The 20577-nt window shown below is 44.6% G+C and overlaps 1 protein-coding gene across 2 annotated transcripts in view; it reads right to left on the minus strand.

The window, feature by feature from the left end:
• The window catches only part of doc2a (double C2-like domains, alpha), a 70851-nt gene extending 50507 nt beyond the window's left edge, over positions 1 to 20344 (minus strand). For both annotated transcript variants that reach the window (XM_026163881.1, XM_026163880.1), the window contains exons 1-3: positions 20057 to 20344; positions 7383 to 7715; positions 519 to 598 (exon numbers count right to left, since the gene is read on the minus strand). In XM_026163881.1, the coding sequence (XP_026019666.1) occupies positions 519 to 598; positions 7383 to 7710 (408 nt within the window). In that variant the 5' untranslated portion in view covers positions 7711 to 7715; positions 20057 to 20344. The remainder of the gene's footprint in view (positions 1 to 518; positions 599 to 7382; positions 7716 to 20056) is intronic.
• Positions 20345 to 20577: the final 233 nt, after the last annotated feature.

A 20577-nucleotide genomic window follows, 5' to 3' on the forward strand; every position in this document is an offset into this window, starting at 1 on the left:
TAGCTCAATAAATCTGAATTTGCACAGAAATACTATTAGAGCTCATATTTATCTTTGACAGCACAGCCTTCATTATTCTTCACTCTGTGGAGGGAATCTAATTCGTAGCAGTTCATGAAACTAGAGCAGATTTAATTTATGATGAGTGGTGAAAATCCACAGCTGAGAGCAGACTTTAATTATTATTATATAACATAGTTCCCTGTGTTTAATCTGCTTTATGCAACTTTCTCATATATCATGATTATTATTATTATTACTCTTATTGGATTATAACTTGTCTTAAAAAAGCTAAACAAAGTGATTTTCACGTGAAGGGCTCAGGGCGGATTTTTCTTTAAAATCCTGGGATCCTCCTTAAACGTGTCTTTCATTCCTGATATGAAGGTTTATGAAATATACTGAAGTTACTGCACAGCGTAAATCAGCTGATCGGTTTTACTCCATATGGGCTGTATGCTTCCTGTTGCATGAAAACAGAGAAGAAGAGCGTGTCGGTGTCTGCAGAGCGTCCTCACCTTGGCCCGCAGCACGGTGCAGTGCAGCTTGTTGGAGCTCTGCTCGTACCTCAGCTCGAACTCCAGCGTTCCCAGAGCAGCTGGGGAATCATCGCAGGCAGAGGGAGGAAACAGACAACATCCATGATTCATGAAAGAAAACATGATTACAAGCCTCGCGTCAACAAGCGCAAGAGATCAAAACTGTTAGATTTAATTGAAAGCATGCAAGAGAACAGAGAAACATGTCAGGCATGTCATGCAATCAGAAGATGGGAATCCAATTCGGAGGAGAGCGCACGTGACTCACAGTCTTCCTACAAAGAAGAGCAAACATTCACAGCCGTGCACGTGTAACAGGGCACACACGCTCGCTCAGATAACACGTATGATTCACACTAACACATCACTGCTTACATAACTAACCGCACTCATACGCTAACTCTGAGCTGCTGTGTGTAGCGGACGAACGGCTACGTTACTCTGCTGCACGGTGAACGAGAGCGGCCTCTGCCACGTCCTGGTTTTTCTTCTTCACTGAGTGAACCTCGCGGCTCAGGGCCGCTGTGACTGAACATTTTAATGTTCAAATGACAGAAAGACATGAAAATGACTGCAGAGGCCACAGGACGAGATGGCAGTCACAGTAACACAAAGAAAAAGAAAATCAAACACAAAGGCGTGATTTTGGCATTAAGTTCATTTCTATGGAGCCCCTCTGATGACATGGTCGAAAAAAGAAATAAATTGTGGCCACGAAATACTATTTCGAGGACACGAAATAGGTCTAACGTGGCAACGAAACAGATAACCTGCGCACATCATATTGATACAATTCCTGGACAGCTGCGTAGAGACATAAGCATGAGAGTAGGCTAAACCTATGCACCGTCGACAGAGACAGTATGATGAAGTTTTATTTTAGGCTGGGGATGAGCTACAAATGCATTTTGAAAAGCCTGCAATGCAAGGAACCATTATTACGGAGAGACATTTAAACAGGATACTGCGAGCCCAGTTGCTTTACAGATGTACGTAGGACCTGGATTTTATTGTCAACCAACTGCAAGGGCCTGGGTCAAGTGTTTCGTGCCCACAAATTAGCATTTCATGCTCACGAAATAGTATTTCATGGCCACAATTTATTTATTTTTTGGACCATGTCGTCAGAGGGGCTCCGTACATTTCAGTCTTCTGATGAAAATGTTTTAGTTTTACACAGTTTCAATTCAGGTAATCAGGTAAACTCCCAACACACAGTGATCAGGACCGAGTCAGGCCACGGGCAGGTTGTACAGGACTTTGTGGGTTGTTGTGATGAGTCCTTCGTTTCATTAAAGGCGTCAAAATCAAAAGACGTGATTATTGATTTTGGGAAGTCTTATAGCTCATCAGCCGCTGTCATTAAAGATACTGAGATTGTGCAGAGTGTGAGCCTGCGATTCGCTGTTTGGTAACATGACTCTGAAGAACAAGAACCAGTTGGGAGTTTTGCTATAAACTGCCAGAAAACTGTCAGGGCCTGTGGCCATGTATAAGTTAACAACGCGTGCTGAGGAAGGCTCGTGTTCAGTTTGACTCGCTCGTTGCCTTCGAGTTTCACCTGCGAGGTCGACCAAAAAGACTCCAGGTTTCTTTTATCCCGACTGCGACTCGTCTCCTTAATGGCAAATAATCCAAATAACTGTCGTGTGGCTTTTTATAATAATAATGGATTGGATTTATACAGCACTTTTCAAGGCACCCAAGGCGCTTTACAATTCCACTATTCATTCACACACTGGTGGAGGCTACAGGTGTAGCCACAGCTGCCCTGGGGCAGACTGACAGAGGCGAGGCTGCCATATCGCGCCATCGGCCCCTTTGGCCAACACCAGTAGGCGGTAGGTGAAGTGTCTTGCCCAAGGACACAACGACCCGGGAATCAAACCGGCAACCTTCAGATGCGCTTCCCAACCCCCTGAGCCACAGTCGCCCCGTGCTCATTTCATCATCACCATCACTTTTATTTATTCTTATTGTTGCCTTTGCTGCTAAACTAATTTCCCCTGTGGGACAATAAAGACAATAAAATAAAGTGAGTTGAATTGAAAATCCATCCATTCTTTTCCGCTCGTATCCTTTTGCAGGGTCGTGGGGAGCTGGAGCCTATCCCAGCTGTCTTAGAGGATACACCCCGGACAGGTCGCCACACACAGACAACCATTCACACTCACATTCACACCTATGGCCACTAACTGCATGTGTTTGCACTGTGGGAGGACGCCGGAGTACCCGGACAGAACCCACACAAACATGCAAACTCCGCACAGAAAGACCCCGGCCTGAACTCAGGACCTTGCTGTGAGGCCACTGTGCTGCCCATGAATTGAGAATCTCAGATATTTTATTTGTAGATAGTACTCATACGCAGATCAACATAGCGAACACTTCTAGAAGCAAAATATTCAAACAAAAAAAGATTTAAAAAAATGAGAAATAGGGGGCGCTAGTGAGGCATGTGCGAGTGTAGACGTCCCTCGTCAAAATGACTTTAAGAAAATCTTTTAATGCTCTCAAAAGCACGTCAAACCCATCTTTTCACCAAATCAATAACCTGTTGATTACTGTGGATATATTTCATGGAGCCTCTCGACAATGGTGAAGCCCAAACTTAAGAAGAACGATGCGAGCGATGTAGGCCTCGAAGCCTCTTCAGACTCTGGTCTGGTGGGGACCCCCCGCCTGCACTGGAAAAGGATGAATGCGAGCCGTCGAATAAAGCGCTACTAACCGCTATAACTAGCTTACGTTCAGAGATAAATTCCATCAAGTCTGAATTGTGCGCTACACTGGACACTCGCATATTAGAGATTTCTACCACCATAAGAGGCGAGATATCATCCTTGAACCAGAGCATCCAGGCCTCAATTTCGGACATAAAAAGCGATGTGGCCAGGCATGATAACACTTTAACTGAACTGCAGGCCTGTGCCTCAAACCACTCTGACACCATTGGCACTCTCAAGGCCACTGTGGAGCGTTTGTCTACAGAGTTAAAGAAGTTAGATGAGAAATGTGAAGATCTTGAGGCACGCTCCAGGAGGAATAATGTAAGAATCGCGGGAATACCAGAGGGCATAGAAGGACCCAGAGGGAGTTTGTTTCGCAACTTTTGGCAGAGGCGCTATCTCTCGAGGAGAAGCTGCTAATCGATCGACCACATAGAGAAAAAAATTTAACATTTAAAAAATAGGAAAACACGAGGAAAACTAACTTTGAATCTGAGCTTAAGTAAATCCCTCAGAGGCTGGATTATGTCTTCAGTACAAAGATGATGTGGCTAACTTATCCGGTCGTTAAGTGATGACGTGACGAATCCTACTTCCAGGCCTGAAGTAGTCTGCGTTTAATATGGCTTTTGTGTTGTTAACATGTTTAATGTTTTGTATTTTCTTCTATTTGATCTCAAAAAGCTCCTAAAACAGTCAGTGATCACTGTTGACCTCCCTCGGCTTTTATTACCGCTAATCATTTATTTAAGCTCAGTTTTTAAAACCTTAGGATGTAACTACAGCACCGCCCATGCAGCAGTATATGAATGACTAACCTCGTATTGTGGATAGATTATCTCAGTTGTTCTCCTGGCTGAAGTTTGGTCCTTTTACAGCATCCTGCCATGCGATTACATTTGTTCCTGACCACCGAGAACACTCACGTTAACTTTTATCGAGTGGAAAAAAAGTTAGCTTGTTTATATTATGCTAACATAGCTGTGTCGCTAGCGGTCACGTAGCACATCATTATATACCAGCTAGCCAAACTTCAGTAACCCTACAAACGTCACTGCTGTTTAGTTTTCTGTCTTCATTTATGTTGACAGAGGTTAATATCTGTTATTAACCTCTGTCTCTCTTCCACAGCATGTCTTTATCCTGTCTTCCTTCTCTCACCCCAACCGGTCGCAGCAGATGGCCCCGCCCCTCCCTGAGCCTGGTTCTGCCGGAGGTTTCTTCCTGTTAAAAGGGAGTTTTTCCTTCCCACTGTTGCCAAAGTGCTGCTCATAGGGGGTCATATGATTGTTGGGTTTTTCTCTGTATCTATGAAGCACCTTGAGGCGACTTATGTTGTGATTTGGCGCTATATAAATAAAATTTAATTGAATTGAATTGAATGTTGGAAGTGATAACAGAGCTGTACGTTTTAATTTGTTTCCAAAACCCCGCAGTCAGGACATGCTATATTGTATTTAGATAGAAGCTAGCGAGCTAACTTCCTGCTAACTTCTAACTCCGTTAAATGTCATAAATTCCGTTTTCATGGATGCCTGGATGTTGAACTCAGTTGTTACACCTGGTAGAGCAGAACGCTGATCATTTTATTAAAGATGAAAGACTTTAGACAGTTTTTCAACTCTCAGTAATGCCATAGTGATCGTTTGATATATGGACCTGCAGCGGAGTTTAGGCCCAGACACGGCTAGTGACGTCAGACTGAACGACCGGATTAGCTCAGCTAACTGCACACAGTTGGTACAGAAAAAGGCGGGAAAACCAACTGCCATCCAGCGTGAGACACAGACATGGAAGCCTGTTGATTTAGTCTCAGCGTCTGTCCTGTATAAGAGTAAAACTCAGCATCTCAACACTATGAGACACATTTACAGAACAGCTAATGATGACTTTATATCTCATAAGGTCCTGTTTGTATCTGATAGCTCACTCTGCATCCCAAAGACATGATCGCTGTCACATCCAGGTAGCTTTGCATCTCGTGGCCCCGACTCTGTATCGTGTAAGATAACTAACTGTCCCACAAAGGCAGCCTAGTAATGATGCTGTATTTTAAGTCTGTGTGTCTTTTAGTATCTCGAGGCAGAAGCAGACTTCAGTTTCTGTATTTCGAGTCTTTTGGCCTTTTTTTCTGTAAGTAAAACATCAGACGTCATCCTCAGAAACTTAAATCAGTGCTTCTGACTGTTGGATGCACTTTTCTGAGTCCATCCTATAGTCGTCCTCTCTCTGCTTAATCCACTGCAGTCCTGAACACTGAGTAAAAATAAAAAAGACTCCTGCTTCCACCCACCTACATTGACTTACAGCAGCCCGAGGCAGCGACGGCTGGAACATGTCAGCAAAACCTCAAAACGCCCTGTGACCGTCCTGCGCAGGAATCATTGCTCTGCAGCAGCGAAGCCCGAGGCTGCAGGGATCACGCGTGCACAAAGGAGCGCCCCTGTGAAGGCGTTCTTTGTTAGCCAGAGTTCCTTTTATGTTTGATCAAAGCCTGGAGTTTCTGTTCGAGGAGACGGCCTGTCAAACTTTGGCGCTCTGCTCCTCCCTCAGGCTTTCCCCGCTCTGATGAATCTGACGCCTCGTTATTAAAAAGCACAAAAAAATCATCAAGTGGTGACTGCAAAACAAATATATGTTAATGAGGGGATAAAAATGGTAAAAACCTCTAATTAGTCTTTGCTTTCTGAATCACAGCGGAGCTTGAAAACATGTCAGCAGCTCTGAGAGCATTCAGCCTGACTCATTTATCACAATTTATTCTCGTGTTGTAACTGAAGCGGCGATGAAGGAGAGGATGAAGGAGAGGATCGGCGCACTCGCGCTCCTTCTGCTCCTCCAGACGAGCCGGTGCCGTCACATTTCAGCCCTCTCTGAAGTTGACGTGTTTCGGCCGCGTCATTTACCTGCCTCCCCAAAAACGCTCAGCATCTGCAGTCTGGCCGAGCTTCAGCACGAGAGGCGTACGCGTCAATGTGTTGGTTACGTATGTGTGAGCTGCAAACACATGAATTATGCATCCACGGTGCAGCGGCGGAGGAACGGCTGTTAGGGTTGCTGCTGGTTAAATCCATGAAATGATCAGACTGGAGCTGCTGCAGCGTTTTTAGGTCCCTCAGTTACTCCGAGCGACCTTCGTGGTGCTTCTGCAGACTCTGTGACCTTTCATCCCAAACCCACATCGACATCTCCATAAAAGGTGATTACGGCACGTTAGCCAAAGGAGACTTGAGCACTGTTGTCTGAAGGAAATTCACAATGAAAATATTTGTTTTCGTTCCAGCCTAAGCCGGCTTTCAGCCTCCAGTAAACAACATGATTCACTAAAAAAGACGAGAAATAATTCAGCCCCAGATTTGTTCTTCAGAGAGAGAATTAAGAGATTTAAGAGACGTGGAGAAAATATTTCAGTCCATCTGACAGAACCAAAACATGCTGTGATGTCACGCAGAGGTTTCTCAGCCCTGCTTTATCTGCACTACTGTGCATCCACGCAGGGGTGTTGATCTGGTCAGGTATGTAGCAGAGGGGTTGTTCGTGAGTTTCAGCTGCTTCGGTGTTCATTAAAATAACAACAGGGGCAACAATGAGTGGGATCATCCTGACAGGGAGCAGCGCAAAGGCAGAAACATACAAAAAGAGCTTTGGATGTCCTCCAGGAAGCCTGGAGATACATCTGGAGATCCTCACCGAGCCGACAGAGCCTGAGCTGGAGGATGAAGCTGCTCACAACACGCATTCACTTTCAAACTCATTGCAGGCTTTTGTTCTCTATAGTGTTGTGTTTGCATGTTTGAATACAATTTTGAAGCCATTTTCCTGCAAAATATAAATGAATGAAGGGTAACTGTAGACTGACAGCTGTGATGGTCCTCTGTGCTGTGTTACAGGCCTAACGGTGGATAACCGAGAAGCAAAAACAAATCCAAACCTCAAAAGCATCACTGGGACCGTGACAGTGGCGAGTCACGATATTTTTGAGCCTCATGAAATGTATGAAAACAGACTTGAGACGGAGCGCCGTGCAGGAAGCAGCCTCAGGGTGACGTTAAACAGATGTGTACAGATGCAGGGTGACACACGCACACAGACACATGCCGACAGCGAGGCTCACTGCAGTCGTCGCTGTCGGAGCTGTTGATCTCCACCGACGTGTCCACGCTGCTGGTCAGGGATAGGGACCCGCCCCCGCCGGGCCTGCCCTGGGCCAACAGAGGAGACAGGAGGTGAGACCCGCCCATTCCCGAGGCCACCGAGCCGGGGCTGAGGGACGGCGGCGGGGACACGGCGGGATTGGGGGAGACGGGGGTGGGGGAGGTGGGGGACAGGCGGGGGAAGTAGGCGGAGATCTGGCGGATGGGTCTGATGGGGCCGGGGCAAACGTCTATGGCCATGTGTTCCTGGATGGAGATGCTGAGCTTCTTTCCTCTCCGAACCGTCATAGAGTCTGAAGACAAACAAACAAACAAACAAACCTGTTTACTCACTGAGAGCTTTGATCTCAGCACATTAACAGCATTTAAATTCAGATTGTTTCGTTTATTGTGGTTTTTTTAGTTTAAACTAGATTGGTTCAAATACAGATGAATTAGATTTAGATTAATAATAATTAACTTTGATTTATTGGTTTAACTTTATGTGGGTTTAATTGAGTTTACTTTGGTTACAGTTATATTATTAAGTTGGTTTAGTTGAGTTTAAATTTGGGTTAGTTTGGATTAGTAGTCTGGTTTATTGTCCCTGCTTTGGTTCGTTAACCCAGTTAGTTACAGACCCAGAATAAGTGTTTAACCCAACAGTTTCCTAAACCTGAGCGAGCATTATGAACTCTGACTGACACACAAACATCTGATCTGACTTTCTTTACGTGTCCTTAAGGAGACATTCATGAAGCCGGGTCTGGATATCCGTTTGGACTCATTTGTTTGAAGTGACTCACAGAAAAACTGAATAAAAGCTGAATGGATCTGTTGTGATGAACACCTGAGGAACACTTGAGTGCGTTTGATGTCAGATTTCAAAGGAAATAGCACGAGGCGTTTGACAAATTAGTCACGGGAAAGGTGTTGCTGCTGTCACAGGACTTAATTGAGCCACCAGGAGATGAAAAGAATTTGAAGGGAGCCTCAGATTTTAGGCGGTTCATGACTAATTATCCCAGATTTTTCTTCCTGGCAATGAAAGGAGAAATTGTCGTCATATTTTGAGGAGAATCTCTGACAGTCACGGCCCTGAAGACACGATCATTTTAAGGGTTCTTTGTAGTGAATTGTACCTGCGATCTATCAGAGATACCTCATCACACGGCGCTGCTTTCTAAGAACTGAATGTGACGAGCTTCAGGTTACATCAGGTAAAATAATGGCAGTGAGCAGTGGAGCCTGTCCCAGCACTCATAGCTGTGAGCGGCGGCGCACACCTGGACAGGTTACCCATGTGCCGCAGGGTGAACACAGAGACAGACGGCCAGTCACACCCTGTTAGCTGCATTTCATTACAAAATAAAATCCACGAGGAAAAAACACTTTGACTCTTCCTTCTGTTTGGTCTTATTATCCTCGCCCAGCTTTTCCTCCTTTCTGAATAACTGCACTGTAATTATACACTTTGTTTCCCCAACCTATGCTATTTAAAACATCCTCAGCTGTCTCTGGATGACTCGAGTAAGGATGTCTCAAACTGCTGCAGCAGTTTGTTCAATAATCCTCTGACCTGAAATTAAATGCAGTGTTTCATTTGACAGAAACTCGGTTTTATTTTGGCACTAACAGCACATCTCACACAGACGGAGGCAGTTTTATTGACAGCCGGCTGTAACACTGATAAATATGTTAAGCCAACTGCAGGCGACTACTGTTGTGGTCCAAAGACAGGAATAGACTCGAGCTGCAGGAGAAATATCAGCTAAACTCTGCGAAGAAGCCTCATCGCCAGCCGTCTTTATCCAGATGTTCAATCCTGTTGTCACTTTTACAGCTGCTGATCTCTATGAACATGCCGGGTCAGAGATGAAGATCTGGACCAGCTGACTAACAGCAGGCAAAGAAAACTAGCATTGGATTAACGGGGAAGAGTACAGTCCAAGATCCAAGACCCAACCAGGCAACCCACATCATCACTGAAAGATCAGAGTCATAGTCCACTTTATTTATGCAGCACCAAACTACAACAACGGTCACCCCAAGGTGCTTTATATTAGACGTCAGTGCAATAATATAGATGAAACCCAACAATTATATGACCCCGAGCACTTTGGCGACAGTGAGAAGGAAAAACTTTGTTTTAACAGGAAGAGAGACGGGTGCAGTGAAAATCAGCAGGGCTGAGCGGACGTAGACCGGGATACAAGTCAGGACACATCAAACATGTGAGCAGAATATCCCAAATTAAACACAGCAAACAAACCAAAGTCAAGACCAGAGTGAGTTAAATATCAAGTTCAAACCAGGCTGGACTTTAAGTGTTGCCGGACGAGTCTGATCAAAAGAAGACACGAAAACCTGTCGATGTCACTGAAAGCAGAGATACTCCTCAGAGTGACATGAGTGAGCTGACAGAGTGACAGAAAGTCGTGGAAGTCTTTCCACGGGTGTCTGTCTCCACAGGAATGACGAGGCCAAGTCTCAGCCCGGTGCTGCCAATCAAACGCACCCGATTGGCTGATCATCACCAGTGTGAGCACATCTGTAGAGCTGAGGTTTCTGATGTTTGCAGGTCTGGAGCGTTCAGGTGTGTTAACAGCGACACAGTCGTCCCAGGAGTGGACGTCCCAGCAAATTCAGCCTGAGTAAAAACCCAGGAGCTCCATCTCAGACTCCACAGGCCCCAGTCAAAGGTTAAAGGTTAAACGTAGCAGCACAGTTAGAAACAGACTGAGCTGAAAGTCTGTCCATGAAGCACAAAACCAAACTCATAAGACCTCAGAGCAGCTGTGAGCGCGGCGCTGGAGGGATGATGGTTTGGGTACCTCGGGGTCACTGAGTGGACCGTGAGCTCCTTCATCAACAGCAGAGTGTTGGACCTCAGCGACACAAACAGAAACACCTGTGTGGACGGACACCTGCTGCGTTCATCAGCCCGGCTGTGCTCGAGGGAGTTAAAGATGCAGAAAAAGGATCAGCGCAGCTGTTTAAGCTCAGAGCTAACAGTCAGGAGGCGAGCGTGTTCGATCCCCGTGTTAAAGGAAACCCTTTTCTTCTGTTTGACACATGGTAGTCCTGACAGCAGCTCCACGCCGCTGCAGCAGCTGACAGCAGGTGTTTAACGAGGAGTGTGTGTGTCTGACACATGAAAAAGAGGGAAAGAGGGAGGGTTCATAGAAAGCACAAAGAAAAGGTGTCGCAGCAGGACGCCAACACACATGGGCCGATGAAAACAGGAAGTTTAACGACCACAGTCCTGTAAGGAGGTGTGGACATAACGGGGGGGAAATCACACGACCAGAACGACCCGAGAGTGAAAAGTTAGCTCGCTAACAACACACACACACAGCCTGCAGGTTGCATGAACAGCAGGGGGAAGTCAAACAGCTTCTTGGGCCTTGAGCCAGAATATTTAATCAGCGAGCCCCTGAGGGGAGACCTCCACCTGCTGCAACAGCGAGACAGGTGAGACGCCTGAACGCAGCTCAGACTGCAGAGCGAGGCCTCAGCAGCGTTAGCAATGAGAACAAACCGCAGTCAGAACGGCTCACCTCAGCTCCAATGTGTTTGCTTTAGAGCAGCTTTGCTCTCAGATTAAACAGATCTTTGAGTCAGGCTCACGTTTGTGCAACTTTCATTTAGTTTGTGTGAAGGAAGCTCGAGGAGAAATACTGAGCTACAGGTGAGCTAAACGAGTCCAAGAAAACAGTTCAGAGATCTGCTGTAAATAAGCAAAAGCTCTGCCATCACGTTTACATCTCTGTACACGCCAGAAACCACGTCAGATTGTGCATCAGGCTGGAAACGTGTTTATTTCTGCTGCAACGTTTAACATAGGAGTCTGCTGGAGCCCCTAGTGGACGTCGGATGAACTGCAGGCGTCGGCTTCATTTCAAACATTGTTTTATCTGCAGGCTGAATAAAAACCACATAGATAAATGCAAAGTCCCTCTGAATTCAACATGCACTGTTATTATTTTTAGAAATTGACGCTGATGACGTCAGCATCCTGTTCTATTTAAAATATCTTTATTTACTGTGCAGATTAAAACGCCTGATTACATTTCATAATAAAACCTTCTAGACTTTATGTTCCAAAGCCTGAACACAAAGTCAGTTAGTCATCTTGCTCCTGAGTGAGAGAGCTGAATCCTCACGCTTTGACCTTTCAGAGTAATTTTCGTGGTCAAATGTGGCGCCAACAGCCCTCCAGACCCGAGGAGTGCAGATCGCCGCCGCAGGCTCGAGTGGACGCTGAGTGACCGCACAGGTCGAGGTAAACCGTGTCAGAGGTATTACACGATGATTCACTTTAACATTTACCTGTGAATATGATACAAAAACACATTTTATGGGACTTTCAGTGGTTTCTGCTGCAGCACACGTATGACTCATGCCTTGAAGTGCTGATTATAAGAAATGCTTAAGATTGCTTATTCAGGGTAAAGTCTTTTAACTAAAGGCCATGATGAAGCAGAAAAGCTTTCTCAGAGTTTCTTCTGTGTGGAGCATAAAGCAGCGAGTGCTGCCTCTGCTCGAACACTCTGGGGACGCTAAACAACACCAATAAATATGCAACTCCAAACCAGCTCCACCGTCAGGAGAGCCGACTCGATTTAACCAGGAAAAATGCACAACAGGCAAAATAAAAGTACGCAAGTCACTGCTTCGACCGCCAGTGTCATCCTCCATGTTTTTCTGCTTTATTTACTCCACAAAGACTAAAATTCAAAATCTTACATTTGTATTTCCTTCTATTACTGGCTTATATGGAAGGCCACGCATTAAATTATTAAAATAGATTAATTAATAAATCAATATGCCATGAAATGCATTATTATTGCTTTTGGTTGTATTACACTATATCCCCTCTATTTATGTACTCTGTGTGTAATCCATTACTTTGTTTATTAGATATCCATCTCACGGGAGCCAGCAGCCCTCTCTCTCTGTCAGCCACCTCATTCATTTCCTGTTTTACTTTGATAGCTGGTCGTCTCTGTTTTTGAGTTTCACTTCCTCCTCGTTGTCTTGATTGTGTTCAGCTGTTTCTCGTTGCCCTCCTGTGTTCGTCCCTGTCTTTGCCTGCCGGTGCTGGTTCTGGTCACCGTGTTACTCCCTGTGCACTCTTGGATCTTACAGCCGGGTCTTTGACATTAAAAGTTTGATATTTGTTCCTGAGCTCTGCCTCCCTCGTTCTGCGACTCGAGTTAGGAAACTCTCTCTGTAGTTTTTGACAGATGCTGTTCAGTCTGTCTGTAAATCTCCCACTGCCTCCCTCTCTGACTTCTGCATTTGTTGCACCAACATGGAGTCAGCATCCACCCTTTTCTGACTGCGAGCTGTGGCCTCAGATGTGGATGCTGATTCTCATCCCGTCTGCAAACTGCATCAGAGTGTGAGGGTGGATAATCCCTGCAGTTATGAACACGCATTACATTACAGCAGATTGAATAAAAATGTAATAGTTTTAATAATATTATAATAATAATATTATCAGCCTTCGTTCGTGCACTGATGACAGCACTGAGGTAAATTGAATGTAGCGCGGCTCAAACCTGATTGAAACCTGATTACAGGTTTGTTAATCCTCTGCGAGTCGAGGCTGGAGAACAGAACTGTTCAGTTTGTGACAACATTTAATCGTGCTCCTTATTCTGTTTAACGAGCGCGTGTTTTTCAGCTTAGCGGTGTTATGTTGAGATTCGTGTCCACAAACTGAAGACTTCTGCTGTTAAATGAGCGCGGCGGCGAGGACGATGCAGCTGTAAGGAGATGCAAGCTGCTCGTTTGGGTTTAGATGAAGTGTAGAAACCGTTCGGGGGGTTTTTAAAGCTCAGTTTTCACCAGACTGAGAAGATGTTCACAAACACACACAGTTTTGTAATGACTAGTTCACCTTCTGCTCTGAGACCACCTCAGAGTGAAAGGAGGCAGAGGCCTTGTCATTAGCCCAAAATGTTCAACAGCTGGCTCCAGTTATCTAACGCCTGAGCTTGGACCTGCAGCTTCTTTCTTGTTAAGTGATCATAAAGAGAGAGGACGACTCAGATGTCCGACAGGACATTTAAGCAGTGGGAGATTTCACACGCTGTGTAATTGGAAGGAGATCATGCTTGTTTAAGTGTCTCTTCCTTAGAAACTCTGCAGGGCGTCCTTAACAAAGCCGGAGCAGAACCTCGAGTCGAACATGCACGCGCCGATCAAACAAAAGATTTGGGATTGGACGCGTCCTGCACATGATGTTGCTTATTGTTCTTAAGTATTCCACTTAAACCAGTGGAGCAGACAGGGTAAGAGATTAGGAGCTAACGACCTGCTGCTGGATGCAGTTTGGAGAATGCACCAGTTTTGTTTTTGTGTTTTACTCGGAGATCTGAGGAGAGATTCTGCTGTGTTGCTTGGTTCGGCCCTCAGAGAAGAGCTCCAAATAAAATTAACAGAATAAATCCTCATTCTGTGTGTTCGGCCTGCAGGAAGCTTGAAGCTTGTTTTCAGGCAGAAGTAGTGCAGTCCTATTAGCAACACACAAGACAGAAACAGCAGGGTCACAAAGCATTGCAAGTGTCTGTGATGCTCCTTCAGTTCCCAAAACAAAAACACACACAGAGCTCACGAATTTACACGTTAGCTACACCTAACAACCAGCAAAACACCTGTATACGAAAGATGGTCATAATCAACCCAATGGTTAGATTCAAACAGCACAAACAGGTCCAGAGGTGCAGCTCAGGTGAAGCTAGCAGACAGTTAGCAACTAGAGTCACCTGTGTCACCATCCACCTGTCAGTCACAGAGGCCACTCCCCTAATAATACAAACTTTAATCCTTAATACAATTTAAAAAGGTGAGTTATAAAAACAGGTGCCATGAAGGGGACATGATCCACAGAGACCAAACTGTTTGTGTGTCAGCCTGTAAACATGTTTATTTCTGCTGTAAGGATTTAACATGAGGGTCTATGGGGACTGACTCACAGCTGCCTCAGCTGGACATCAGGGGAACTGCAGGTGCTGGGGCTTCATTTTTCATCCTTAGATGCTAATGTTTGGGCCATAGCGCTTTATTAACGGGGAAAACTACGTTTTCTAGATAAAATCTCAATTCTAATCAGCTATTTTATTCTATTTAATTTATCCTATTCTATTGTTTTTCTTAATTGTTGCTGCTCTTAACTTTGTACTGTCCACTTTCTGCTGTGACCAAGCAAATTTCCCACTTGCGGGACTAATAAAGGTTTATCTTATCTTATCTTATCTTATCTTATCTTATCTTATCTTATCTTATCTTATCTTATCTTATCTTATCTTATCTTATCTTATCTTATCTTCATTCACCTAATTTTCCAGGGAAGAAGAGTGAGCTTTGAGATGCTCAAGCATTTCAGCATCAACATTTTAACTTTACTGAATTTAATTTGAACTTAATTTCATGAGAAGTCAAATTTATTAGGCTGTTCTTGAACGCTAATCACTTTGTCCCACTGAGGAGATCTCCAGGCATCGTGTAAAATTTCAAAATGTAATGAGGATGTAATTATAAATTAGAAGTCACACATCTGAGACGCCGTCTCCTGGGTTTAAAGCTTCCTGTTTTGATTTTCGGGCCCTTCCCACTCTGTCACGTGTGTTTGCTTCCCGAGTGTCTGTGGCGCTCGGGGCCGTCATGTTTAATTCAGGGGGAGGTGGCGTTTATCAGCCAAAACATTCTCCCACATGAAAGTGAAACCTGGTGCCCGTCCAGTGTTAGATATGCAGTCACAGCGGGATTACTGGTGAGACTTCGACACAGGGGAGGATCTTAATGAAGACACACAAAACGCCTCTCCCTGCCGCCACTCACTCGTGCCGGTCTTGTTCCCACCCTGGAGTCTGCAGACGCTCTCCCCTCCCCGCTTGTTTTTACTCGCCCTGTCACCGTTTCATGTTCCTCTCCGCATTAACAGTCTCAGCCTCGCTGTGCAGAGGCGACTCGGTGGTCAGAGAGTCCTGTCACCTCATATACGCTCACCTGATGGCTGAGTGACAGGTGTGAGGGGAGCTGCAGCCGCACACGTCGCTGTGATTGGACAGATTCTGTCACTTTTCAGCTCCTGGCAGTTTCAAACCAAATTGCACGACAATAATTAAGTTCATTGTTAATTCAATCATGCACTGGAGTTTTCTCTTAATGATGACGTCACAGATCAGCTGTTTTCACAATACACCCCTTCGCCAAGGAGGCCACGCCCCTAATGGTGCAAAGAGTTTTTTAGCATCAGACATGAGGATTACTTTGAACTGTGACTCATGCAAAGCTGCTCTGCAAGGTCAGTCACTGTAGAGACAAAAGATCTGAAATTTGGAATAAGCACAAACACACAGGAACCAGCTGCTGCTCCTCCATAACTTCATTAATTACTTATGATTATTTGATTATTATTGCAGGGTTTTCATTTTTACTCTGTCTCACAGCTTCCTCTCTTCCTAAACTGAGCATCAGCTCTGTGCTGCAGAGAGGAGAGACGAGGAAACCTAATATAATTCAGTTGTTCTGCCAAAAAAAATCTCTGTTCCTCTCTGGGATTTGAAATCCTCCAGCCACAGAAAATACCACATTATAATTCATAACCAGCTGCATGCAAATCAATACCCAGGCCTGATGTTACTGGCTGATGTGAGGAAGCTGCTTTGGCACAGAAAAAGGAGGAAGGGGGGGAGCAGCAACACGTTAGCATAGCATCCATCACAAAGCGACACGCAGTCAGAAGCAGGAGGCAGCGTGATCCAAGCACACGGATTTGGACATTTGGTTTTTCGGTTGTGGTTGTTTGGTTGGAGTCAGAGAGGTTGTAATTATTTTAATGAGTTTAACGAACACACGACAGCTCGCTGGCCTCAGAAGCAAACACATCGTCATCACACTGAAGCTTGTGTGTCATCGGTCCTGTCTTCCTCACACGGCCCCTCCCTGAGCCTGGTTCTGACGGATGTTTCTTCCTGTTAAACGGAAGTTTTTCCTTCCCACTGTCACCAACTGCTTGGTCATAGAGGCTCAGCCTATTGCTGGGGTCTCTCTGTGTTCACATTATAACTGCTGCTGTGATTGGTTGCTATATAAAAAAAACTGTACTGAACTTAATTAAAAGCTGAGCGAGGCCGGGCGGTCGGTGTGCAGGTGTGCACTTGTGCAGGTGTGCATGTGTGCACGACCGTGAGCGCGCAGTCTCTGATCTCATTGTTCATCTGTGTGACGCTGCAGAAGCTTCCAGTTCGTTTTCATCATGTTCGAGGTCTGTCACATTAAAAATTATCAGACTTATCTTTGTTCTCTTTAAGTAATTAAGATGAAATTAGCTGGCTGGGCCAAGTATTAGATTTGGGACATTCGCTGGCTTGGTAGCATCCACCCATCTGTTGGAGGGTGGTGCAGCTTCCTTTGATGTTTTAACTGCTGATTTTAATTGGCCTGTTTTGTTTGGGACCAAATGGCGCCACAGCAGATCAGCAGCAGTCGCACGAGGTGCTGCTCGGTCCTGTCTCTTTAAGAACCTCCTTCCCTAAAAGCCTACTTTCCTCTGATTGGCTAACATCCAGAAACCTGCTGAGGGGCGGTTTGTGCAGCAGAACAACTGAATAAAGAAATCTGGCTGGAACGTACGACAGAAACACGGTGAAGCATGAAGGTCCCGTTTTCCCCTGTAGAGCAAAGCCAGTGGATGACCTTTACAGCACAGCTGTATACAGGAAGGTCCCGTGAATCATTAATGACTGCACGCGTCGCTCTATAGATCAGCCCCGACAAGGAGAACCATCCACGAGGTTCTTTATTCTAAATGCCATTAATGTGGTGAGCAAACTACAGCACACTCACACAGTGAACTATACTGCTGTTTTTATCTTTTAGGCATAAAATCTTATTTTGTGCTCATTTTATATCTTTTTGTGGCAGCATTAGTGATTATTTGTAGCTACATTATACACAGGAACTCCGGCCCCAACAGTTTGGTTAATGCACTGCACTTCCATCGGGTCAGCAGAAACATAAGGTGGAAAAGTCACGTTTTAGCCTCATGCTGAACACGTTCATATCAGATCTTTCTTGTTCTTTGGCTTCGCTTCTGTTTAAGATTTCCCACTTGGTGCTAAATGGATTAAAATAAATAAATGGGTGGATATGAACCTGAAGCTAAGGGTAAACCTGTTTGGAAGTTAGGAGGTTAAATCTGCCAACGTGTTGCTTTCAGTGCTCCTCAATAACCTCGCAATAAAAAATAAACTTTTGATTAAGTTATAAGTGAACCATTGGAGTCATGTCTGTGTCCAGGTCAGTGGAAGATTAATGTTGGGATTAATTGAGCCTGACTCAGAAATGTTTAAAGGACACATCAGTTTGGCTGAAACAAAAACCAACCTTCACCCTGCAGAGGTCACATGGCTGATGTTACAGTCGATTCTTCCTTTTCCTGAAACCTGCGGTCGAGGAGCACCACCACCTCAACGACTCCTGTAACCACCTGCCCACCCAGAACTCCCGTCATCAGGTCACCCTCCTACGTTAACCACCTCTTACCCATCCCTCTTCTGTCCTTGCTCCAGAAATGGCACAACAGCCATGACCTCACCAGAGCCAATCAGGATGTCTCCAACCTGTCAGTCATTCCTTATTTATCCCCATCATCCACAATTTGCTCTGCTCTTTAAGCCTGTAAACTCACATTATTTTGTCATGGTGATCACTATTAAAATAATATAACATGTAATTTGAATTTAAAAAAAGTGACAGGGCCTCCGTCATACTTTCATCCATTCTTTGAATAGTGGGTGGTGCCAGTTCTCCACTTAATGTCATTTTAACCATCGCAGAATAACAACAGACGAGCTCCGCTCTAACTTCGAGACAGGAAGAGGAAGGAAATCTGATTCTCCTGGTTTCCTGTTCAGTTCAGGTTTGGTTAGAGTCTCATCGCGTTCGTCTCTTCACTGGATCAGAAGCTTGAAGCGGAGCTTAGCAGACCAAAAGTCCAGCAGCTGAAAGCATCAGCATGGACAGGATTAAATATGAGTCCAAGGTCCTGATGCCACTTTTGTGCTGCTGCTCCGTGTTGGTGCTTTTGCAGTACTGCTATCCAAGTTTCGTCAATGAACAGCGAGGTCAAAGGAATAAAGTTCTGCAGAGAGAACAGATGTTTTTCAGGCAACCTGTGGAGACTTTCTTCTATTTGCAAACTGATTTCAGCTTAAAGTAGCTGAGGTACCATCGCAGCTTCAATGTCAGTGTCAGTCAGTGACGGACATGATACTGAATCATTTCCAGAGTCATCATGTGCGCTTACTTCTTTCTGTCTTTATTTCATGACGACTTTTCCACCAGAGCCAAGTTATTGAGATAAATGTTTTAAATCATCATAATTCACAGCATGCAGCACATGCATGACGTGCTAAACTGCACAAAGACCCAAACAACAGACAAAACTTAACCACAGCGATGCCACAGTTTGGTCTCTGGGCTTAATTCTCGATTAACATCCAGATAAAATCCCAGAATTTAATCAAACCTGGAGCTCAGCCTCGTTGCACGGTCTGTTGCTATAGTGACCTCACAGCAGCCATATTATTGGTCAGATGCTCCAAAAGGCTCCAACAGCACAAACACGGTCCAGAGGTCCAGCTCAGGTGAAGCTAGCAGACAGCTAGCAACTACAGCCGCCTGTGTCACCATCCACCTGTCAGTCAAAGAGGCCACGCCCCTAATAATGCACACTGTAAACCTTAATACAATTTAAACAGCTGATTCGTCTGGTATGGAGGTCGAAACCAGCTGAATAAGTAAAAAAATAAATAAATAAACAACTTATCACTAATCACTTGCTTTAGTATGTTTTAGCTTTTTGTTCATATTTTTGCTCTCCCATTTAATATTTTATTTTATTTATAAATATATTAATTTAAATATTTATTTCCCAAATGGTTTCCCTCTTCACACCGTGTCCTGTACTCGTGTATCAATAATGTACGAGTCATTATTGACAAATAATGTAAATTATTACAGAAATAATTAAACAAATTCATACTTACAGTTGTATACGGAGGAAACTGAATGAGAGGTCATTTTGACAGTAAATATTTCTGTGAGGAAGCCAAACTGAATGATTTCACACTTTATTAACTGACTTGTGTGCGCATGTATTTCAACATTATTTCCTTCTATCCTCTCTTTTATTTTTTTGTCTCAATATTAATAATATTGTTGCATTTTCAGTCCTCCATAGATCACACATCACCAAAATAAGTTGATAACAACATTTAAATCTGATTTAAAATGTCCATTTTTAGCTACATGATCAATAAACAGACCATCTGAGGTTAGTGTTTTCTTTTTTTCTCAAACTCAAAAATTAACCATGGCTACTAAAATACCTCCAAACTGTAATTAAAGCATTAAAGTGCAATAAAACAGCACAGCGCGTCACGCAAACCTCGCTGCATCAGAGTAAATGTACTTTGCACCACTTGCAGAAACACAGAAATTTGTTGAGAGACGAGAGGATGGAGGGATGGAGGAGGAGGCGGAGACTGGAACGGGAGTGAATAATCCCCCCCCCAATAAAAGAAGAAGGAGACACGCAGCAGCATTAAGGCAGAATAAAGAGAGTAAATGTTCGTACCTTTGATGGTGAGTGGAGGAGATTCCTGCACAAACAAGTGGATGTCAGTGCATGAGGGGTCCGCACTAACAGGTGGTGAGAGAGGAGCGAGTAGCCGAGCGGTCGAGAGAGGTAGGAGGGAGGAGAGAGAGAGAGAGAGAGAGAGAGAGAGCTCTCCTTCTCATAGATTCGGACTTTTAACTCTTTCTGCCCCCCACCCCACCCCCTCCTCACTGCCTCTGTTTTCAGTGCGATGTTTAAGTGTTTAATATCCTTTCGCCGGGCTTCACATCCATCTGAAACGTCACCGGCGATGAAGCTCTTCCTTTAATCACACTACACATGTATTAGATTAACTCCCCCTCCATCCCCTCTTTCTCCCCTTCTTTTTCCTTCCCAGGGCTGCAGATTGCAGGGAGCAGAAAAATGTGCCAACAGCAGCATCTGTCTTTCTCTCTCTGTATAATTTGTGGTTAATGATGCCTAATGATACATTTGTGCATCCAGCACACATATACAATCACACATAGCATTTTTTCCTC

The sequence above is a fragment of the Astatotilapia calliptera genome, chromosome 4 (genome assembly GCF_900246225.1).
Source record: "Astatotilapia calliptera chromosome 4, fAstCal1.2, whole genome shotgun sequence".
Lineage (NCBI taxonomy): Eukaryota > Metazoa > Chordata > Actinopteri > Cichliformes > Cichlidae > Astatotilapia > Astatotilapia calliptera.